Genomic DNA, 24,931 nt, shown 5'->3' on the forward strand with positions numbered 1-24,931 from the left:
AATTCTTACACTGAGAGCAAAGAGAAGAGGCAGGCTATTGCAGCGTTGGAGAGGGAAATGTGATGATATGTTTTTGCTGTTGTGCCTACTTTCTTTTTTCTTTTCTTTTTTTTTTCTTTTTGAGTGTGTGGGAAAGGGTGTGATGTCATCTTGTCTCCACCCCCTGTGAGTAAGCCCACAGCAGAACTCAGAGCAGCATCCCGCCTCTGTCAGTGGAGGACGCCCACTTAAATGCAGTTCCAGGGTTGCAAGGCACCCAGCCGCATCACTCCCCGTGTGAGCAGGCAAATGCAACATGCTCTCCAGCCTGGGGTGTCTACTTCTCTGTGGAAGTATTGCACTTGCTCTGGGAAATGCACAGAAATTGCCAAAAGGCAAGTAGCTGGGATGTTTTGTGTTTTAAAAGTAAGATTAAGAGGTGCTTGGCTTTCGCTGTTGATATGAAATGTGATCTGCTGTACAATATGGGGGAATTGAATTATTCTGCAGAGAGTCAAAGGTCCTATGTGTGAAGGGGGTGACTCAGGGGTTGTTTTCTCTCGCACCCCTGTGATTTATTTTGTGAGCTCAGCTTCTCCTAGCAGCTTCTAGTGGAGTATGTTCACACGGACTGGAGTGGTGTGGTTTCAAACTCCAGCATCTGTCTATCAAATCTGATTATATAAACGACTATTGTGGCTTGTTAGAGTTATTTGGTGCTTTTAGCCCTGGCCACAGAGACGGTGGAGAGTGGCTTAAGCCCTGGGAGTAGCTTGTTCTGCAAACCGAAATCTTTTGCAAAAGTCTCAAACATACCTGTGGGGTAGGGGCTGAGGGAGTCTAGCCAGGTCAGACTTAAATACAGTTTCGAGCTAAGTAGCAGAGAAGGCTCTGCAATGGAGTTTGGCAGAGAATTTGATTTGCTGGACAGGACACTCCCCCTTCTCTTGACTAAATTGCTTATTTTAGTGTTGGTATTTTGTTTACAAAAGTCATCAAAAGAGAAGCAAATTTTCTAAGTTTAGACCCTAGGCGCAATCTTTGGAACTCATTAGCACTAAATCAGGAGCGTCTTCCTTGTCCTGTCTGTGAACATAAATGTTGTGTGAACTTTTGCTTTTTCGCAGAGGCACTTTACGTCGGTGGAGGCTTTTTATGGCTACAGACTGCTGTAGTCAGCAAGATTATAAGGGGGAAAAAAAAAAGAACTGGCTGGAATTTACCGTACAGTTAGGCTGAAAAATCTTAGAGGTAACGCACAGCACAGACTCATCAAAACCGAGTCTGAAAGAAAAGCTGGTCAGAACGCTTAAAGGACACTTCTGTGTCCTCTCTCTGTAGTGGTCAGTCTAGGATCATCTTCTCTCAACCGCAAAGCCCCCCACCCCCACTGGGTAAAGTGAAACTTGAATCCAGAAGGCTGAGGCATTTGGCTAGTTAGCTCACACTAGGATGGGAACTGTAGCAAAAGGCAAAGGAAACCTCAATTCTGATCAAATGATTATGCAAAGAAAGAAATATGAAACACCCTTAGGTTTTCCTCCTTCCACAAGTTTTATTCCTTGATCATAATAAACCCTGACTTAATCCATAATTAATTGTTCACTTTGATGTAACTTTTAACAACTTTGACATTTGAAAGGAGCCGGTAGCACAGTTTTAGTTTCAAAACTTACGGGTGTTTTTATTTTACTCTGTATTTACTGTGTAAGGATGATAGGCAAATTTGGTTACTACAGAATTATGTAAACTCTAAATGTCTAAATTTTTCCGTTGTCATCATTAGATATAGAACTTTTGGTAAAAGTTGCCTTTGTTTGTAGTGATAAAGAAGAATGTATAGGTGCAAATACTTGCCACAAAACTTTTATCTCTTTTCTTTTGCCAACCAATGGTTTGCATCCAGGTTTCTTTAGTAATGTTTCAGCAATCTATAGTTTTGGTTAGTCTGAACAAAACAACACATTATAATTACTATAAAATAAATAGTAAATGTCTTTGGTTTTATTTTCTTAAAAGCTATTGAGGAAATGTCTTTAAGTTGGTCACCTTTGTTAATGTGTGTTCCAGAATGCCCTCGAGTAGATAGAGGGAGGGTGGCAGATACTTTCCTCAGTGACTACCAGAGCATTTCTTGCTTGCTTGCTTTTGGTGTGTGTGTGTGTGTGTGTGTGTGTGTTGTGGGGTGGATTCTACAGTGGATGTTACCATTCTATATGATCCAAGTATTTCTCAAGAAAAAAAAGTATCCAACCTTTTAACCCATTGTTTTCCAAACCCATTTGAATGATAATCCCCTTTCTAGTCGAGCAGCTATGATGTCTTTCCAGAGACTCTGTGTGTTGGAATAAGTGCTGGGATAGATAGGTTCTTCCTTATATCCTTAGAGTTTAATATCTGTGATTTAAGAAGAGAATAGAAATTAAGAGCCAGAGATTAATGGTGGCTGAACATAGTCTATCCCAGACCTTTGCATTTGTGGACCAGTAAAATGCATTCAGGTTTGAATAGCAGGGTCCTGTTAATAGAGGTCACACTTGACTTTAGCCTTGTGAGAATGTGCAAAGCAAGGGAGAAATCCTTGCTGTTCAGGAAACCAAGCCATTTTCATCAGTTTAAAGAAATAAGTGCATTTAACTAGACAAATAATTCAGTCTGGTGTCCATCTTTTTTCTTATCTTATTAAAGAGTGATTAAAAACTCCATCATAGGCCAGTATTTGTAAAACACTGGCCTATCTTAACTGTTTATATAAATGAAGATACGCACAATAGGGGAGATTTAGTAACTTTCCCATGTTAATGGCAGAAACAGGACCAAATACCAATCTTGCTTCCTTCTGGGTAAACAGAACTCCTGAGCTATCCTTTGAATCAGGTCTTCAGCACACATGGGAAAGCTAACTCTCCCTTAGATCATATATGGTTTCTCATACAGATGAAGGAATTCAGACTACAGCATCCTTAAAATCATCTTGCAGAATTTCCTAAAAACATACCATCATTTTATATACTGGTATTATATAATATAAGCATATATATTTATAAGAACCCACTTGTTACATGTCATGATTATTTGCATATCTAGTCACATATCTTATTCTAAAAATAAATTGTTAGAAAATTTTCGTTTTTAAAAATTTAGAGACTACTAATAATGTATCTTTTCTTGGTTTCATAAGTTGATGACTATATTCTTTGGTAGTTTATTTATTTGCTAATTTATTTATTTGCATCTAGTGTCCAAACTGTGAGTCATGTCTAATAGCATGCAAGGTAGCATGTTCTTGATAGAGAGGTGATAGGATTACCAAGCACTGTCCATATAATAACATAGCGGGAAGGTATCTACTGACTTGTGTCCTGACCATCCTTGGCTCATAGGACAGATGTGACTGTCCACAGGAAGTAGCACCTTTGCTCTACCAGCCACTGCTCCACTACTGGGAACCCTAATGGCTCTCCTGGTGAGGTTTACTTGAACTTATTTTTAAAATTTATTTCTTATATTTTTTGATCTTGGTTTTTTTCCAGGAGGAAAAATTAAACTATGACTCTCAGACACTGGAGAAAACTAGCATATTGCTTTGTGCTGTTGGAAGCCCCTGTGCTCCAGCTCCTTCTGGGACTTGACTTTGGCCACTATAGAATTGTCATTTCCCCTGGCTCATGTGCTAAAATAAAAACCACAGAGTACATGGTATGAAGAAAGCCAACACAATCTTTTAAAGGGGCACCAGAGGCTTGACAAACCTGTGTGCTGAAACTCCTGTGTATAGAAGGAAAGTGCTAGCTCTACCGGGCAGCTCTCTTACTTCTCATGAAATATGCACAAGGAAAGTCACAGAGGAGTGTTTGAGATACAGATGTGACAGACAACATGACTAGGGGGACATAGAAGTCTTGGATACATGGGAGATAGTGAGCAAGTGGCACTTTGCCTTGAGTTCTTACTCAAAAGAGTAGAAATTCTTGTCATATTTCCTAACTGCCCAGTCATCTTTCCAGTGCATCCTCTTTTCCCAGAGGACCCGAGTTCACTTCCCAGCACCTATCAGAGCAGTTCACAACTGCTGTAGAAAATCCCCAAACTCCAGCTCTAGAGAATCCAAAGCTTTCTTGGACCTCAATGGATACAGGCACACGTGCTTATATCCATAAATAGACTTTGACTCTCTCCCCTCTCAATTAAAAACAAAATCATCTTTATTTTTTAAAGTGGACAGATGAATAACAACAATCAGAGCTATTAGCTGCTAGCTATTATTCAATTAGGTAGTACTCTTCTAGTGAGTAATGTGGTAATTTAGTGTTACATATTATTGATGCAGGAAATCTAAGCAGGCATCTTGTTCCTCTCATTTTATAGAATATCAGATTATGCCTCCAGGTGTTTAAATAATTTTCTCCAAGTCATTTATCCAGACAAAGATCCTAGCCTTAACTTCAACATAGTATCAGCTCCCTGACCCATGTAAAGAAATACTAATTAAAAAAAAAAAAAAAAGCTATGCGCCATGTCTGGAGTATGGAGACGAAGAAGACAAAGCATGGGTATGTCTTCTGGTATCTGACTAGTTAGCGGAGCTGATGAGAGAGAAGCCCCTAGGCTTTGAGAACGGCTTGATGGACTCAATCCAGACCAGAGGCTGATCTGAGACACCCAGGACAGGGCTGAGAGACAGGGCAAGGAAGAATTTGGCTGAGAGATGAAGGAACCTTCTTACTTAGCCTCCAGTGAGCTTTCCAGCAACTCACCTTGGGGCTGGCTCTGACTTTCTACAGCACCCTTCTGAAGAAAAAGATACAGCAAAAGAATGTGTCACTCAGAAAGCCTGGTCTGTCTCTCTAAGGGACAGATGACATTTGTGAGGCAGTGGGAAAATGGGAAGGTTAACACCCAATGGGTGAAGGGCTGATTTTATTTTAATTTTTTTTGTTGTTTTTTTTTTGAGACAGGGTCTCTCTGTGTAGTCCTGGCTGTCCTGAATCTTGCTCTATAGACCAGGATGGCCTAGAACTCAGAGATCTGCCTGCCTCTGCCTTGTGAGTGCTAGGATTAAAGATGTGCTCTACCATGGGCTAAGGGCTGATTTTATTAGAATAATGTTTTTGTGCATTTCTGGGACAGTGTTAAAGAGTACATAGGAAGAAATTATTTGGTTTTAAAAAGGTTGTAAAACCATAGTTGAGGCTAAGTTTAGAAACCAATGTCTTAAAATCAATTTTTCTGATGTTAATTATTCAATCATTAGTTATACATTCAATGGATTGCTCTATTGGGCTATAAGATACGAACTATTAAGGAATTTTAGCTCTCTGTTTTTCTTCAAGCTAATGGGTTGCAAGGCAATGTTTGAGAATACAGTTCATCAATATCATAGCAAAAAAGGTTAAGTTTTTTTTTTTAATAGGTTATTCCTGACAGAACGTCTGTCTAAGGCAGAGGTAGAGGGTCTAATGCAGGGAGAGCCAGTAAGGACACATGACCGACCCAGAGTTTCTATGTCGGTGACCAGCCTCAGAAAGAATTCCCTTTGCTTGTTCTCTGATGGGCACTGATAAAAACAAGCGCAGAAGGAAGAAGAGAACTTGCTAAGAGTGGTCAGAAAACGAACGTAAACTTAAAAGGTAAGATAATCTAATATGAGAGATCACTAGAATAGTAAAATAAAACCAAAACTTGTCTTTTTAACAAGCATAATAAATTAAAATAAATAGCATCAACTATAAAAGGAAAAGTGCTAAGTATAGAACGGGAAAACAATGGTTAAAGTGCATATATTTTATTAAAATAACATTAAACATATAGTCAAATTGTTACCTAGCATGATGAGTAATTTATATAAATTATCCTCCCACTTATATCTTATTAACTTAATAATATATTGACATTAGAATAATAAACCTTAATCGTATATTATCTACTGCAGTATAAAAGTTTCCATGAAATTGGCAGCTCAAGAAAATGCATTCATTGCTGCAAAGTTTCTGGCTTAGAGGGAATTCTCTGATTCAGTGTCTTACAAAAGGCTGCAATGAAGGTTCTAGCACTGCATTTCATCCGAAGGCTTGGCCGGAGAAGGATCTCTTTCTAAGATCTTATGGTTGAAAGTATCCAGTCCACGAAGGGCTGCTGGCGTGAGGGTCTCACTGACTATTGGACAGAAGTCACCTCAAGTTCTTGGCTGTGTGGGCCTTTCCTCTGTGGCCAAGTGCCTAGAACAGTCTGCAGTCGGAACATAAATCACACCCATAATTGCAGAGGTAAATATCTGAAACTTTCATCGCTGTGTGGTTTTCAGAGGGTAGAAGTAGTCACATTCCTCAGGTTAACTTAAAATTATCCCACCGTAACTGCCCAAAAGGCTGTTTCACGTCCCTCCATCATACAGTGGTACCGTGAACACAGGAAATGTAACACTCCATCAGCTTCCCACAAAATTCAGCCTTTCGTGACAGATGCTTCACAGGAGAGGTGCCAGGCAGCTTCCCTATATGGCTGGAGTTAATTCTGAGCAATCCTTGAGAAGCGACATGAGGTCTTATTAGAAAAGTGAACGCGTCCAATGTGAACCTTATTTTCTGATTGAAAGAGTCCAGTCGCTGCCTGGATTCCTTGGTCTATGTGGAGAGACACATGAAGCACATTTTCCCCAAAATCTCTTTTCACAGATGCCATGTTTGTCAAAGGAGAAGACGTAAGAGCTTCTTAAGAGACAAATTTTAAGTAGTCTGCACTCATGAACTTACCCTACAGTCCTCAGAATAACAGGCTTCTGAGAAGTTTGTGTGGTAGCTTTAAGAGTAAGCATGAGTGGTTACCATGAGGTCAAACTAACTTTGTGTCTTGCGGAAGGATATAGACATCATTACTGGATGCCGTGGAGAGAAGTTGGAAAAACTAAAGGACCTTCGTTCAGACATCTTTTAGTGTTAATAAAACAATTATATGTGCTCTCAGCACACAAGGCAAAATCTAGATGGCACAAAGAAAATATTCTTAGCATGACACGGGATTATTTGATATCACAAAGTATGATGTTTAATTATTAGGATGTTTATGGACAGTTTAATGTGAACACACCATGTGGCTTTTCCCACCCTTTGTGTTTCTTGTGCTGGGGTGGTTTATAGAAGGCATATGGCAGGTAAGGGTGGCCCCATTGTCCCAGCCCTAAGCGTCCTGTGGTCAGAAAGACTGATTTCCACTAAATCCTTCCATTGTAAAACATCCTTAGTGTTCTCCATGTTGTCCCATCTAATAAATCCTTGACCTGTATTCCTAGTCACTGGCATGGCGCTTTGAGATGCTCAGTGCTATACTAGGATCTGAGCTCCTCTCAGCCCATGAACAATGAAGTCTGCTACTGTTTGTCCTGTGGAATTCTGGAAATGAGGGAGAAAGGAGACACATTTGTAGACAGATTGTCTTCATTTTCCCATCAAGGGCTGTCCATCTGAGGCCCACCCAGTGGACAACCAAGGCAAAACTGCTCATTCTGACTATCTTCTGGTCAGGTTAGAAATTAATATTAGAGAGAACTGAGGCATAATTCATACTTTCCCTATGCCACAGCAATCTTGGCTACATATGAGCACAGCTGAAAGATTTCAGCTCAATCAGTAAGGCTCTGCCTCCGACTCAGTTTCTACCTAATTAGTGTGTTGTGAGAGGCTTTATAGATGCTTCATGGATGGTTTGAGTGCGATTGAGGACTACCGATCAGTCTGGAGGAGTGCGGTGTAAAAGTTAAAAGTTGCAGGTAAATTTCTTTGTTGGCTAAGGGTTAAGTTGTGAATTTCTATACATTTAAAAGTGATTATCATTTCTTCTCGTTACCTTATTTCAGGATTTTATGACCATGTTTTGTAAAAAGTTCAGACATCTTTGTCAGCTATAGAAGAGAATGCTTAAATTTGAGGCACAGTTTTTTTTTTTCTTTTTCTTTTTTTTTTTAGCGTTAACACCTAGGTGTAACTGGTTTCATAGATCTCCTGTGATATCCCATGACTGTATGGCTCAAACGCACCATCCTGTCAGAAAACCTCAGAAGCCAGGACAGAGAAGCTGTGGCTGTTCGTCTATCTCAAGGAGTTTGACCCTGGCTCTATTTAAAAACATTCGGCATAGATGGTTCCACAGTTCAGGGCATTCACTGATCTCCAGAATGCTTGTGTTCTTCCCTTAACACCTACATGGAGGCTGGCTTCAGCCTCCAGAAACTAGAAGATCTGACACCTTCCTTTGGCCTCCACAGGCTCCTGCCCACATGTGGAACACCTAAATTCACATACATAAACTCACACATGCATTCAGAAAAATACTAAATTAGTAAATACATTTTTTTTAAAAATTGGTCATAAAACATGTTCTTTTATAGGAATCTATTCTGTATCTTAGCTTGTGGATGCCCATGCGTACTCACATGTGTATGTGATTGGTACATGCACATGTGTATGTAGGATATGCAGAGTCCAGAAGAAGATGTTAGATATTCTGCTCTGTCACCCTCTCCCTTGGTTCCTTGAGACAGGATCTCTCATTGAACTTGGAAGTAGATGTTAGGCTAGCAGATTCTCAGCCATCCTCCTGCCTCCAACCCAACTGGGGTAACAGGCACTTGCATTTCCTAATTCTTTTATTCTCATTAAAATCAACATTTCCAGGGTCAGTCCATTGTACTGTACACTCATATTCAGAAATCTAATAGTTCACATATATTCAAAAAGATGACTTCTTTTGATAACGTAGTGTACCCTCTCTTCCCACCAAGCCAGGTTACATGAGCTAACTTTTTTTTCTCCTTTAGATCAAAGATACATTTTCTACCTAGTAGAATGCTTTATGATCGAATACATCTTTCAAATGCATGTGTCTGTGTCCCACATAAAATGGTGGGTCCCTCCTGAATGAGGGAAGGAACCCTGGTAGAACCTCAGACCTCCAGCTTTGCATCCAGTGTGCTGACAAGGTGGTTTCCTTAGATATCATCTTTTGATTTTCCCATTTTGTTAGCTGGTAAGAGATTTTCCTGGTATTCCAGGATCCTGCTGAGCATCCATTGTGCACACAGCACGTGGGTGGGGCAAGACCTAACAGCCCTTCTTTCTCTGAGAGCTGCGGATCCTGCCCTTTAAGGAAAGGGTTAGGATGGCTGCCAGAAACTCTGGAATTCAGTCCTGTTCCAAATAGGCTGTCAGTGGTGGAGTGTGGTCTCCTTCCAGTTTCCTGGATGGAGTTAAGCTATTCCTCGCCAGATTGTTCAGGAGAAAGCATCAACCCTGCATTCTTCTTCTGGTTCATCCTCTCCAGATACCCTGGTGACTGGACTATCACTAAATTCTTCCCTAAAGGCTCATATTTTCACCCGACTCAGAATATTGTGCATGCAGCTCCACTGAGGTTTACTCTAATCTGTAGTTCGTTACGAATTGGAAGGATAAATGTTCAAAGATATAGGTTAGTGGGTAACTAAGAGAAATAAATAAGAGCTGCTAGTTAATAATCCCTCTTTGAACATCAGATTATTCCCCCCCCCCCTGAAAAGGGCATAAAATATCAGTTATTTTGTTTTTGCAAACAAATAACACTAGGGTAACTTTAATGAATCTTTTGATTATTTTTTGTATATCTGGTGTGTGTTTATGTATGTGTGTATGTTTATAGAGGTAGTGCTAGAAGTTGATATCAGGTTTCTTCCTCATTGTTTACCTCATTTGTTTGAGACAAGTTCTCTCATTGAATCTGGACCTCACTAACTAGCAAGCTGGCTGAGCAGTGTGCTCTGGAAATCCATCTATTTCTACTTTCTCAGTATTGGTATCATAGACATGTGCCACTATGCCAGGCTTTTACCTACGTACTGGGGATTTGAACTCAGATCTTTTTGTTTGTTTGTTTGTTTTGTTTTTTGTTTTTTTCGAGATAGGGTTTCTCTGTATAGCCCAGCCTGTCCTGGAACTCACTCTGTAGACCAGGCTGGCTTCGAACTCAGAAATCCGCCTGCCTCTGCCTCCCAAGTGCTGGGATTAAAGGCGTGCGCCACCACCAGATCTTAACTACTGAGTCATCTCCTCAACTCCTGAGAGTTTTGTTCCTTTTTTTACTCCTTTGAGATAGGGGCTCACTATGAAGCCTTGGATGGTCTCAAATTCATTATGTAGACCAGTCATGGGGTTCTGTCTGCCTCAGCCTCCAGAGAGCTGAGATTAAAGAGGTGTACCATCATGTAGGTATTTGATAGTTATACCTCAAGTTCAGTGTAATAGTTATTTTTTTTTATACCTGTGACTAAAATCCTTAGGAGGGGTTTCAGAGGGTTCACTCCATGGTAGCTTTGCCCCATGTGCTTGAGTGGAACAACACGGTGATTGGAATATGTATATGATGTAGGTTCTTCACCTGACTGCCAAAAGCAAACAGAGAGGGACACAGGAAAGAGCCAGAGACAGTGTCCAAAATCTACACCTAGTAGCTATAGTAACTGCAACCTCCAGCTACTATATCCCCTCCTTCTCTAATTTATGGAACCTCTCAAAATGCTACTCTCCCAGCTGTTGTCCTTGACTTCAACTCGTGGGCCTGAAGAGAAATTTCATATTAAAAGTAGGTAAGAGCCTGGAAACTGAGGACCTTTTTGAAAACTCCATTCCCATCTTGGTAGAGGAAGATCTACAGAGCAGTCCAGAGCTTCGGTACTTCTTGAGAAGATGCTGAGAGAAAAGTATCCTTGGTCCTATGGTATAGCAGCCCCACACAGAGACAGGACCTGGGGAGTGAAACCAAGGCTCTGCAGAGGCTTTGAACGTAACTTTAGTCACCAGCTTCCCACGGATGCTGTCATCCATTCCTTCCTGTGAGAGTTTGGAAGGTCCAGCTCTGGGGAGACTGGCCTCTTACTCTGAAAGATCTTGAAGAACAAGCCGTGGTCCTTGGTTAGTTTTTTCTTGCACATATCTGTGGTATATAAGCCATTATGTGGCCCGACTTTCCTCTGGGATGCCTGCTACTATTTGTCTGGTTCATGTACTTGACAGACTTGATCAGAGCCTGATGAGTCACTTCCTGCTTCATGGAATTATTTTCCTGCCTATCCTTTTCTTTCCCTTCCTCCCTCCCTTCCTTCCTTCCTTCCTTCCTTCCTTCCTTCCTTCCTTCCTTCCTTCCTTCCTTCCTTCCTTCCTTCCTTCCTCCCTCCCTCCCTCCCTCCTTCTTTCCTTCCTTCCTTCCTTCCTTCCTTCCTTCCTTCCTTCCTTCCTTCCTTCCTTCCTTCCTTCCTTCCTTCCTTCCTTCCCTCCCTCCCTTCTTTTCTCCTCCTCCTCCTCCTCCCTTCTTCTTTCTTTCTTTCTTTCTTTCTTTCTTTCTTTCTTTCTTTCTTTCTTTCTTTCTTTCTTTCTTTCTTTCTTTCTGTCTTTCTGTTCCTATTTCTTCTTTTCCCTAAACCTTCATCCCCCATCTTCTTCTTCCTATAAAACTCATCAGAGCATTTTCTGGGTTTCCACTTCAGCCTGTGTTCTCTCCTCACAGCTGACTTTCCAGCTGCTTGGAACACACCAAAGTCATCTCTTTGGAAGACAATGCACACTCTGTCTTTTTAGGGAGGAAGGCTGTTTCTATGTTTCATACTAAGAGCTCCAATAGGTTGAAAATATTGCTTCTTGTTCATTTACCTTAGCATCAGTGAGCTTGCAAAAGGATACATTTGCATTCATCTGATGAGCTCTGTGTCTATTATTCAACATAAAGCAGAACTGTCTCTTTACTTCATGGTGCATTCTTTTTTTTTTTTTTTTGGTTTTTTGGTTTTTCGAGACAGGGTTTCTCTGTATAGCCCTGGCTGTCCTGGAACTCACTCTATAGACCAGGCTGGCCTCGAACTCAGAAATCCGTCTGCCTCTGCCTCCCGAGTGCTGGGATTAAAGGCGTGCGCCACCACGCCCGGCTCATGGTGCATTCTTAAGTGACAGCCTTTTCAAGCAGTGTCATCAGATGGTGACTATGTGTTCAAATACATGAGCCTGTGCTGGACCTTTTATGTTCAAACCAGTAAAGATTCTTTTTCTAACCTTAATCCATATTAAGAATAAATATAAAAAAAAACCCATATAGTCATGCCTGCATGTTCTACTTCTGAACCATCCATCAATGGTAAATCTGATGTATTTGAAAGACGAACTATATTTGTGCTGAATAATTATAGCTTCTTTTATTGCTCCCATTCCATAGACCATGCTTACAGTTTGAAGTCCATTTCATAATGACAGGTAAGGCATGGTGGCAAGAATGGGCTGAGCTCTGGCAACAGGAGTGTGGGTTGCTGGTGCCATTGTGTCACAGTTGGGAAGCAGAAACGGTAGAATGCAAACACTGCTTGCTTCCATGTTCTTATTCAGTCTCAGATTCCAGTCTGCGGCGTGGTGCTAATCACCTTCAAGATGTCTTCACACCTTAGTAGAACTTTCTGGAAATGCCCTCCCAGACATGTTTTATCAGAGATTTTAAATCTCTTGACAATAAAAATTAACCATCACAGATAATAAAAAAAATATCACGACCCCCTTAGCAGAGTAATACTGTGTCATACTATAAGTTAGTCAACATTCTTTTCTTGTCACATATTTTTGGTAAGAAAATCCACTCTTATAGCTTGTCACCAACATGTCAGTGCTTTTTCAAATATTTTCAGGCACCCCTCTGCTTATTAAAAAAACCAAACAAACAATGTATTTAGTTGTATAAACCCCTAAACTTGTCAGCTGAATTTTATTATATAACATTTCTTAGTCTGGCACTCAGTGCAAACATCTGTTTTCGCTTATGTCTTATTAAACTAAGATGAGTATTTACTGTGGTGTTTCCCAAAGTCATCACAGTCCATGGCTCAAGTGTCCTGTGCAAGGGCTTTGTGGTGTCCCAGTACCATTCATTTTAAACATTCCTTTTCATGGCTGGAGGTTCACAGGCCACAGAAAAACCACAGACATGAACAGTAAATAAACTTCCTATAAATTATGAAATAATTTAAAAGGCACTAAAAGATAAACATGGGCATATTTTGTGGACATGTCTTGTTAAAAGCAAAACCAGAAACCAAATGCCACCAAAACCAGCAAAAACTATTGATTTTAATTTGAACCAAGTGTTCAATAAAATCTATTGATCTCAATGTGAACCTAGTCTTCAGTGTCTCCCACCTGCTTGGCACTAATGATATTTGTAGCCTACATCCATCCTTATGGCTTGCTTGGGGAAGATTATTAAATGGATGCAGTAAAACAACCTTATAAAGGGCATAGAGGTAGCTCAGTGGTTAAGAGTATGTTCTAGCTTTGTTCTTGCTGAGCTCTGTGTCCACTTAGGTCTTCAGAGTAATGATTGTTGAGAGATAAGAAGGCAGTTGGGTACAACATGACTCAAGATTCTGACACTGGGCACTTTGTTTAAGGCATATTTAAGCACAGCACAATTTGGAAAAACATTCCTTGCTGATAACTCAATCAATGTGCACAATAAAGCTTATCGTATGACTAGACCTAAACTCTTTGTAAAGTACATTTGATCTCTTCCATAAAGATAACTTCTATAGATTAACTACAGGTTATATCTTAAGGATGGTGGCGTGGATCTGGTGTGGTTTCAGTTATACAGTTAGTGAGTGCAAAGATCACCAGGCTATTAAACAACTTCTCTCCTAACCTTCTGGGTGGAAAACAGGTTATATATCTCTTCCTTTGAGGAGACAACCCTGTGTGTTTATTCCTGGTTTCTCTATTACTTATCTGTGAGCACAAGACTCTCTGTGCCTCTGACACTAAGTATCTATGGGTAACCGATGGAATTAGCCGTGTGCTGAGAGATAACTCCAATTTTTTTAAATGTAATCAGGGTGAAGCACTAGGGTTCTGATTTAAAAGACAATGGTTTAATATAAACTTTGCTAGCATACTGTAGTCTCGTGGATTTGGAGAACCTGTGCATCCTACTGTTTTGTATGTGATACCCTTCTACAGGAGAAAGCTTATCTTGAGATAGTGACCTTGAAAGTTTATCTTGAGATAGTTCCTCGATCTTATGATGAATTTGCTGACTACATTTTATACTTAGCAGTTTTGCCACAGCTTTTACGATATATAACCTTGTTTGGTGGTGAGTAATGTTTAAAACTTGAACTAAAAGGTTCTGGTGACATCATGAGTGGTCACTGGAAGCCATTGTGTGTGTGTGTGTGTGTGTGTGTATAGAAGTTAGATTTGTGCGAATGTGTCAACTACAACCCAACTCAAGGTCCACATTATATGCTGTGGACCAGTTACTCCACTAGGTCAATGAAGAGAGGAATTTGATGCTTAAGGTAAATATTTTCTGTCATTTTGACATTCATAGATTGTTAGCTAGACCTTAAGTTAACGTTGGACATTTGCCTACTACATTTGTGGTTGGAAGTGAGTTGAAAGCTTTACATTCAGCTTAAAAGTTTATTTCCTTTGCTGAGGGGATCCATAAAATTCTTGACTTTGTATGTACTATGGTGAACTTGGGTTTCTGTACAGTTTGGTGTTACTTCTCAAAAAGTCCAAGAGTTAATGCAAATTAAGAACTTTTTGTTGTTGTTGTTTTTGTTTTGTTTTGTTTTGTTTTGTTTGAGACAGGGTTTCTCTGTGTACTCCTGGCTGTCCTGGAACTCACTTTGTAGACCAGGCTGGCCTCAAATTCAGAAATTCACCTGCCTCTGCCTCCCAAGTGCTGGGATTAAAGGTGTGCACAACCACTGCTCGGCCTAAGAACTTTTTTATGAAGAACATTAGGATGGGTCAAATGTGTGACTGTTCATGATGAAAGTTCATGAAGAACTTCACATTTTATAACTAAGATGTGAGTATGGTTTATTTTGGGTAACTGATCTCAATGTGCTGCAAACCATTTCAGTGAGGAAATCCAGTGTCCAGGAGGAGCCTCTGTTATGCTCATTTCCTATAATCTTGTATAGAGAGTCCATTAGAGTAAAACAATGAAGATGTGCAACCTCTGGGGCTAGATTATAAAAAACACTGAAATGAATTCCCTTCTTACCATCTTTTGGTCATGCAATATGGCAAAGGTGAGTTGCCAAGTCTTGAAACACAGTTACAGTCCTCGGTGGAGCCCTGGTTAAGCTAAATGGATCACAAACCAACCCAAAAGTCGTTAATGTGGGAAAGGGACTAATAGGGAGGAGGTGGGGTTGATAGGGAAGGGAGGGGAGGTAAGAGGGTGAAGAAAGAGAGTACTTAGAATGTGTTATATACATACATAAAATTGTCAAAGAAAAACTTTAAAAGTACAGAGATACATAATAAGCTTATTTATTGTAGCTAGCTTCAGAAACATTGTCGTACCTATGGGAAAAAGACACATAGGAATAAATTTGGGGGAGAATATTTAGAACAATTACCTTTTTCAAGACCACAAAATATTAAACATAATTGCTACTCAAGGAGTAAATTGGAAAAACACACAACAAACATTCCCTTTTTAAAATATCCGTAGAAAATATTTGATGGTTTAGAGCAACTTAAAGAGTACCTTCTGATGCTCTCACAAATGGTCTGTGATTTACCTCAGGGGCCGTATCAGGTCAGGCCTGAGTGAGGCCAAGGGTGTGGATCTGCATTGCTTCTGCTGACTTTTAAGAGTCAACCTGTGCCCAAGATAGCTTACAGAGAACCAGATCAAGGACCCACCCTTTAGTTGACCTACATCCCCAAATTCCCTTTGAGAACTAGATCTCCAAGGACAAACTTGATTCAGGGCCCAGCTCTCATCAGCTTGGCCTTAGTTTTGATTTCATGCTCAAACTCATTCTTTATGTAATTACGTTTCCAGGATAGGCACTGAAAATGTCTTATCTCTTATAAAAGTCATTTTATAAACATGTTATGAAGACTACAGATACAAAGAAGAAAAACCAAACGGTTCAGGTGATAGCTCCTTAAGTAATGTTCTTGACTTCTGTCTTAGAGTTAGATTGCTGTGAAGAGACACCAAGACCATGGCAACTTATATAAAGGAAAACATTTCATTAGAACTGGCATACAATTTAGAGGTTTGGTCCATAATCATCATGGCTGGAGGCATAGCAGTGTCCAGGCAGACATGGTGCTGGAGAGGCAGCTGAAGAGCTCTAAGTTAGCCAGCAGCAGGATGTGAAAAGTGAGCCACTAAGTCAGGTTTGAGCTGCTAAGACCTCAAAGCCTAACCCACAGTGACACACTTCCTCCAACAAACCCATACCTAGTCCAACAAGGCCCACCCCTTCCTGATAGTGCCATTCCCTATGGATGAATGGAGGCCAATTTTATTCAAACTACCATAACTTCCAAACATGAAGACTTGAGTTCAATCTCCATAACCCATGTAAAACAAAACAACAACAACAATAAAAAACATGAGGGTGGGTGTTTAGAATCTTAGTGCAGTGGCAGTTGAGATAAGTGGGTTCCTGGGGCTTCCTGTCCAGCTGAACTAGCCTACTTGATGAGCTCCAGGTTACTTTGTGATCCTTCAAATAATCCAAGCCAACCAACCAACCAACCATAGTAGACATCTCCTGAGGAATGCCATTCTGACTCCTATATGTGTGTGATTATCCTTCCTTTATACACATGTACCCATACACACATGAACAGGCACACACGTACATGAGAAATAGATACTGTCTCAGGGTAGTTCATATTATAGTAAAATGGTGAAACAATATACAGGAGAATACAACACTGTCATAGCTATGTCTGCAGATAAATAAAACTAACCTGGATACAAAGAAAGGAGGGGCATATTATGCATGGGGAAGTTGAAAAGGCTTGAGTTAGGTCTTTTTTGCCATTCTGCAATTTTCAATGACATTTCCACAAGTGTTTTATGTTTTCAAAGCTTTATAGAGAATAGATATGAGCAGGTAAAGTTTTCTGACTCTAAACTAGACAGCAAAGTATCTGTGAACACAATTTAGAAGACATAATAGGGAGCATGCCTGCCAATCAGGTCTCCCAGAAGGTGGCATACACCCTAATCCTCTGCCTTCAGTAGGCATCATTAGTGGATGCCATTATTGCGTAGGTCATCTACACTTGATTCTTTCTCAGACACAGCTTTATAAGATGTTTACAAAGAAGTATCAGACTCTTGGCAGCTAATAAGGCGGTAGCAAAGGCCTTGTTAATGAAGTTGGGGGAAGGCCGTTTCTATGAAAAACAAAATTTCAGTCTGTATCCCGAGGAGTCTTTCACACTAATGTGTAAGGATCCAGGGAATTTCAAGGCCTCATGTCATCTTTGGCTTTTGCATGGATTCAGAGTGTCTTGGATTTGACCTTCTCCAAGGCTCTTATCAGAGTTGCCAAGGAAGGGCTGTGTTAGCAGTGAAAACAACTCATTTCCTCTTTTATCCATTCTCAACCAACAAACCTAATTAAGCAAGGGCTTTGAAACAGTCTCTGTGAAGGATGCCATTAACAAAGAAAACAGTTGATTCGGAGCAAAAGTTTTGAGTCCTACCACAAAGCTGCATCCTCTTAGGCAGGTACCACTAGAAAAATCATAACTTCAATGAAGTTAACTGTTGTGTGATCCTTTTCCTGTCCCCTTCATTCTAGAAGGCTTATCTTTTTTTTAAATAATTTTTTTAAAAAATTATTTACATTTCAAGTGTTATCTCCTTACCCGGTTCCCCCCCCCCTCCCTCAAACCCCCATCCTATCCTCCCTCCCCATGCTTCTATGAGGGTGTTCCTCCACCCACCCACCCACTCATGCCTCCCCACCCTCAATTCCCCTACACTGGGGCATCTAGTGAGCCTTCAAAGAACCAAGGACCTCTCCTCCCATTGATGCCTGACAAGGCCATCCTCTGCTACATATGCATCTGGAGCCATGTGTACTCCTTGGTTGGTGGCTTAGTCCCTCGGGGTGGGTTCTGGTTGGTTGATATTGTTGTTCTTCCTATGGGGTTACAAACCCCTCCAGCTCCTTCAGTCCTTTCTCTAACTCCTCCATTGGGGACCCTGTGCTCAGTCCAATGGTTGGCTTCAAGCATCTGACTCCGTATTTGTAAGGCTCTGGCAGGGCCTCTCAGGAGACAGCTATATCTTATCTTTTTGATGGTTGTTAGATTCTCCTGTCCTCAACCCTTCTCCCATAATGTCTCTTAAGCCTCGGCATTTAAGCTCTGATTTTTGTTATCTAAAGTTGAATTTCAGTATAACAAAATAGGAACGGTCTCCAAAAGATGAAAGGTTTTCATTTACATTTAAATGTAAATACTTTCAATTTTTCAATATCCTTATTTTTCCCTGTCTTTTTCTAAGACAAGGTAAGCACAACAATGCCTTATAAGAAATTCTGCATAGTACTACTAATGCTTGGAGTATTAAAGTATTACTTAACCTTCAGATTAGTAGATTAAAAATTACTAACATCTTACAGAACAAGTGAATGTCTTTGTCTTATGTGGGGTCTCCTAGCAAACCAAGGTCTCAAACAGCACCTTGGTCAGATTTGGCTGTTGGAACTAGGATTACCATCCCATGTTGCACCCTGCAGCTAAACACACCTCATTTTAGCATTACTCTCAGCGAATCCGTAAATACTCATGCTGCTCATTATTGTGAAAAATAAGCAAAGCATGACTTTTTATCTTCCAAAATTTAAACAAATGGTTAAAGGGGGTCTTGTTTCCTATTTGTCTGCTCGATCCAATCTGAACACGTTTGTAGCTTGTCACAGTTAATCAAGATGTCAAACACTTGCATGCCCTCAGAGCGTTCCATTGTGCTCTGTGGTCAGTAATTTTCCTCCACCACACCCCCTAGGAAATGCTGCTCCAGTTTCTGCTCTACAGAAGTGTGTAGTAAATAGGCCTTTCATCTATTTTTTCCTTCTTAACAGAGTTTTAAATATGATCATATAGTCATAGGCATTAATACTTTCTTTTAGTTCATTTTGTGCTTACCTCCCCAATGATAAATGGATTATTTGGGCCTTTTTCCTGCTTTAAGCAAAAATGAATAAATGGTCTCTAAGTTTTGCTCATGGGCATGTGTGCCAAAAAATAGTTTCATTTTTTTTTTCTTCAGTAAATATGGTAGAGAGTGTTTTGTCATATATTAAGTAAATGTTCAACCTTAAGGGAAGTGTCAAACTTTTCCCAAGTGGCTATAACATTTTCTTAATAGAAAGGTATGAAGATTTTAGATTGTTCTACACATTTTCCGGAAATTTATAGCATCAACATTTTGGATTTATTTATTTATTTATTTATTTATTTATTTATTTATACTAGTAATTATTTTAATAGGAAAAAGCCAGCTAAGTTTTTAATCTGTACCTTTCTATTCCTTATAGAGTTGCTTCCTACTTATTAAGCATCTTTCTTTACATATGAAGACACCGGTTTAAAGGGTAAAAGTCAAATTAAATTGCTAAAACCCACACTGATTTCTTAGCAGGTGAGATGAGATCTGGACACTGGCTCGATTTACCTGGCACAGAGGCAACGCTCAGTAAAGCTTAGCCTTACCTCCTCTGCATGGAGCTTGTACTCACAAACCTTCAGGACCAAAGTTCTATAAAGGGAATTCAACTGTTATGTATCTTTTCTTGAATTCAACTGTTATGTATCTTTTCTTTTTTTGGCTTTTTGTTCAATTTAGGCCTGATTTAAGCCCTTCAAAGACAATACTTTATTAGTAACAAGAATCTTAGTTAAATCCTGGTACCTGTACCATGCAGGTACATGACCCCAAGGCAATTAAATATGTATTTCTTGGTCTTGTGGATCATGGAAAGTAATTCTGTTGGTCCTTATTTCAGAGAGAAGTAAACATCTACAAACTTTCAGTTAATTCAAGTTGTTGAATATTGAACCGTTCTTTCTGGGTGAAGCAGTTGACTTCCTCTTAACCTCTGGCGGTATTTTCATCAGCAGACCAGTGTATCATCTTTTCTTATGCGTATTTCTCTTCAAAGACACCTTACTTAGTATACATTGTTGGTTCATTAATGTTAAATATTGGCTGATATATTGTTGTTCATGTCCAAACGTTCCTCTAATTTCACGGTTTCTTTGCCTCCATAAGGCACATCTTAACCTTATCAGTAGAGATAGCATATAGCCCAACAGTAGTACACTCATAGATCAGTTGAAATCACCACAAGGGCATACTAATAGAGGCCCTAATCACATGATAAAGATCTTGGTTGCAGTCTAAGGGTTGAAAGGGACAGGGTCTCGTTTTGTTCGACATTAGCTAGGAAGGTGGGCATTGAAAGCATCCAATCTTTCACTGATTCACCCCTCCCTGTCCACAAACAACTGTGAGCATACATTCAATACTGGTTTAAGGGTTACATGTGCATTTTAGCAGGTAGAAACCTTTGCAAACACACAATCTGTTGGTAGTGAGGATCCTCTCTATCTGCCACATCTGTTCTGCTGGGCAGATCATGCCTGTTGGCAATGCCCCATTTACAAGATGATTCTGGTATTGTATGGCATGAACATCTTTTTCTATTTAAGGGCTGAGGCATCTGACCACTCACAAAGAAAGAAAGAAATATCAGCACTTAGAGATTGGACCTCTACTCCCCTAAGCAGACGAGTGGAAAGGAAAGGCCCAGTAGAAGTGCTCACTTGCTTTAAAATGTGTGTTAACACAGTGATAATAACATCAAGATAAAGAGCCTAGATTTGGGAAAAGAATAACTCCTGTTATCTGATTCTTTTATGAGATTAAGGACTTGTTAGAACATGATTGCTTTGTGCTCTTATGTAGATTACTACAGAGCCACTTCTAACTGAGTGGTCATTTCTCTTTTTGGCCTGGGGAGTACTTTTTATATCTGAAAGGTACTTAATAAATATTTGCAGTCACTGGTGTATTTGTAGACTTCTTTCAGCCCAGATAAGAGGGTTTTTTTTTTCCTATATAAATATTTGTCTTTGCTTCTCTGTTTATAAAGAACTTTCACATACTTATCTCACTTCAATTTTCATAGTGTAACTTTTATTTTTTAACTATAGTGTGGATGTTTTAATGACAATGACCTTAGACTTGGGGAATCTAGGTACATCAGCTCATTGAGCTATGAGGTGAAGTTACCAGGTGATGAAATGCTTTTGCGGGCCTTGAGCTGTGGAGGGAGGATGGCATTCCAATCTTAGTTGCCCTCCTTTTTTTTTTTAACCCCTTTGGGAGGCTCACCCTTCTCAGCCCACATTTCTGTGATTTTTCTGCTGAGAAAGAGCATGCTGATTTGACTGGCAAGAACTCTCCCATCTCCTTTCTGTTTAAATTTCCATTCTCAGTTCTATTTCTGATGACCTTGTTTCTAATGCTTTGTTTTTTTTTAATACTGCGTGGTTTTGTTAGGACAAAGAGAAACGAATACCTTGATAAACAAACAAGACACACTCAATAATCCATGAACACTTATTAAACACCAAAGACCAAACTATGCTTGGCAGTTTCTGTCATTTCTACTGTGTGAAACACATCTGTTATGAGGTATTAGAGAGAGAAGATCCAGAGTGGGTGATAGGGATGTAAGTGGAAGCGTGTTTTGCTCCTCAGGAGCATCCATACTTCAGGGTCCTTCCTTTGTACAGCTGAGGTGCCTAGGACCTGAAGACTTCTATTGCCCCATTTGGCATTGCCTTGTGGCAGCAGTACTGTCAGCTCCAGACTGTCCCTTCCCACACTCAATCCAAATGTCCCAAGTTAGTACTTTGTTACCACTGCCTGCTCTCCTTCTATCCTAGTAACATATAGGAACTGTGCAAATATTGAGATCTAGTGTGATGCCCCAATATATTCTCAACCATAGTAACGGGCTAATACTTGTTAATAGCTTAAGCCTCATTCTCCTAGAGCATATGTGTTCCCTCTAAAGACTCTTTGTGTGGATAAAAAATTAATCCCAGTGAGCCAGATTTGTTTTCTCTAAGGAGGTGACTTCAAACAACACACATAACCAAGAAGGTAGGTTTTTTAAAATCCAAGAGCCATCTTAACACCTCTTAAGTCACATCAAGTTAAGTGACCACTCTATTTACACATCATCTGGGTGCTGGAAAAGGTGGCCAGCAATATGTTCACTGTAGAATGTCCCGAAAGATACAAATGTTTGTTTAAAATGTGTGTGTGGGGGGAGATGGTTGTGTGTTGAATCTAGAAAATGATATCACCCAGTTGCCCATATCGCCTAAAACCATTATGATTTTACCAAGAAAACAGACTTAAGGATCCTTTGCTGGACCGACTCCTTGAAATAACACATTTTAAACTAGGATTTAAATAGGAAACTCTTGGCATGGAATATGTGACAAGAAACCTTGTGCCTGTCACCTCTCAGTCTTTTCAGAGATACTGGGATGAAGTAACAGGTATTTACCGTCAGGTGGGGCTCAAAGCCTTCCTGTTCTCACCTTTCTCCTTGGAGTTTCCACTCTCTAGGAGTGGGAGAACAAACTGATTATCCAGGGGAAATTTGCAGTACAGAAGAAGAACCCCTGTCTCCCATGCTTGTGTTGAAGTAACAAGCCAGAGATCATGGCTCCTAGATAGGAGAAGAGTCTTTGGACTTCCCGGAAAAGTCGGTGAGAAGATGCAAATATAGGAGAAGTCATCTGGCTTGAAGTTCTTGGGTTCTAAATAACTGAAAAGGTTTTAATCTTAAGCCCCATTGTGGGTCCGTACATAAATATCATGTGCTGTGACTGGATACCTGCCTGTCTATTTTATGAACTTCATCATATTTTTTTTTAGTGTGTTTGTTTTGGAAGGGACAATTGCTTGCCCCCAGGTATCCAGTTTGGGCTGCAATTTTCATGAGAGCAAAGCCCAAGACATTTTAATTTTTTTTTTTTTTTTTTACCAGTAAGCGCTATTACAGAGTTAGAGGATTAATCCCTGCCTCAAACAGAAAGTCAATGATGCATCCCATAAATACTTGTGCCTTAGGTAGTTTAGGCCCCATGGGAGAGTGCGTGTGGATAACGTCCTTTCCCTCTCTCTGGAGTGTACATATGTAGCTGTTCATGCATTCAGTTCACTGTCTAATCATGTAGAATGGAATCTGAGTTGCAGCCAGATTTTAGAGGCGTGGCCAGGACTAGTTTGACCTGTACCTATGAAAATAACCCCACAGGAGAATTTGTTTGGAAGAAACACTATAAATCTTTATGTAATATAAAGTGTGCAAACAAGGGCCGCTTAATAATGATTTCCTTTGAGAAAGATTGCGGGACAGATTTATTATTATTATTATTACTATTAAGGTTAACTTTACATGAGTGGATATTGAAAGGGAAGAAGTACACACAGGCATCTTCAATTAAATCTTTAAACAACAGCCCCCTCCCCCAGCCTTCCCTTCGCTGAGTTTCGCGGGGATTTCCTCTCCTCTGAATCTTGGCAGATGATTTACAAGAATGAGTTAACACCCTCAGATGTGGACTCTTCCCACTCCACCCTGACTGGATTCCAACAAAGTCCATTCCTTTTCAGAAAAAAAAAAAAAACCCACAGTTTTATTTTCTGTTGGTGACATAGGTCTGCTTTTCCATCTGTTCTGGGCTTTCTGCTTTGAGATTTGGAGGTCCTGGGGGTTTTCTGTCTTGGTCTTTCAAATATACACATTTGGAGCAAGATGTTGTTCTGAGTACAAGATCTTAATATTTGTGATTAATGGGGATATTTTCAAGTTTCTAATGGAATCCAGAGTCAAGGTCTTGCTGCAGAACATGTGTATTGAATGAGCCCATTCCATTCAGCACTTGGTATTGGCTTTCTCTGCATGGAGTAGTTAGTGGGTGGATGGTATGGGGTTAGATGCATGGACAGGATCCTGGTGCTTCAATTTGGGGCAATGCCACTACTCAGTTCTAGAGCCCTACATAAGTCACCTAACCTTATTTGGCTTCAGTTTCCTCTGATTTCAAATGCAGATCTTATACTGTACTCTTTCAGCCATATCTCTAACATTCAGCGTGGTGTATCAGATCACACTGGGCATTGACTTTTGGCTCATTGCAAGCTGCCTGCGTGGACATCTTGGCTTTGATTCAGGTCTGTGACATTTTCCCTTGGTGATTTGAATCACTTATGTCATGTCTGCACCTCCCTGACCTTTGTCTCATTCGCTGGAACCAAGTCAATGAGGCACTACTGACAGGACTGGTACGAGACCTTTGAAGAAAGTCATCAGATCCCACAGGACCCATGTTTTCAGGGGACACTTCTTTTCCAGGGTAATCTGAAGGTTGTTTTGGTACAAGAAGATCTGTGAAGTGGATATATAGGATTTGTTGTTCTTATTATGATTCTAGGGCCCTACGCTGTAGATTATACTAATAGAAGGCTTTCATTTAAATGGGTCACATTTGGGCATATTATCTTCCAGAACTTTTCAATCTTGCTTGTTATGGCAGGTCTATTCCTGAAGTCAGATCCTTTTGAATCTCATTAATTTTAGTGAACTTTGTTGTTTGTTTCTGGCAGAGTCTCACTATGTAGTATAGAGGCTAGACTTGAATTTTGTGTTTAACCTACTGGGGTTAGCCTTGAACTTAAAAACCTTCTACCTCCATCTTCTAAATTCTGAGATTCCCAGTACTTTGTCTTTATTTTAGACAATCTTAAAAAAGCTATGTGGCTATTGACTTAGATAGGTTTTTGTATGATACATATTTTTATGAAAACTGGTGTGAATTTAGTAAAACTAAAAGCCAATTTGTAGATGAAAATTTTGTTACCTACATAATGTTATTGAGAGATTTCTATTCCTAGATTAGTTGGGTAAAATTTGAATGGCAAGTAAACTATAAACATAATTATGGAACTCAGAAAAGGCTCAAAGAGGGTAAAATAAATCACTATAAAATTGGAATTATGCCATATTCATATGTAGATCTTTGTT

The 24,931-nt window shown here is 39.9% G+C and overlaps 1 protein-coding gene across 7 annotated transcripts in view; it reads left to right on the forward strand.

Annotated features, from left to right (window-relative positions):
• Positions 1-226: 226 nt before the first annotated feature.
• Abi3bp (ABI family member 3 binding protein) overlaps positions 227-24,931 on the forward strand; it is a 217,080-nt gene continuing 192,375 nt past the window's right edge. For all 7 annotated transcript variants that reach the window (XM_085832338.1, XM_085832334.1, XM_085832336.1 and 4 more), the window contains exon 1: positions 227-374. In XM_085832338.1, coding sequence (XP_085688464.1) covers positions 296-374 — 79 coding nt within the window. In that variant the 5' untranslated portion in view covers positions 227-295. The remainder of the gene's footprint in view (positions 375-24,931) is intronic.

This window comes from Mus caroli, unplaced genomic scaffold (genome assembly GCF_978045245.1).
Source record: "Mus caroli unplaced genomic scaffold, Mus_caroli_1 scaffold_17, whole genome shotgun sequence".
NCBI classification, from domain to species: domain Eukaryota; kingdom Metazoa; phylum Chordata; class Mammalia; order Rodentia; family Muridae; genus Mus; species Mus caroli.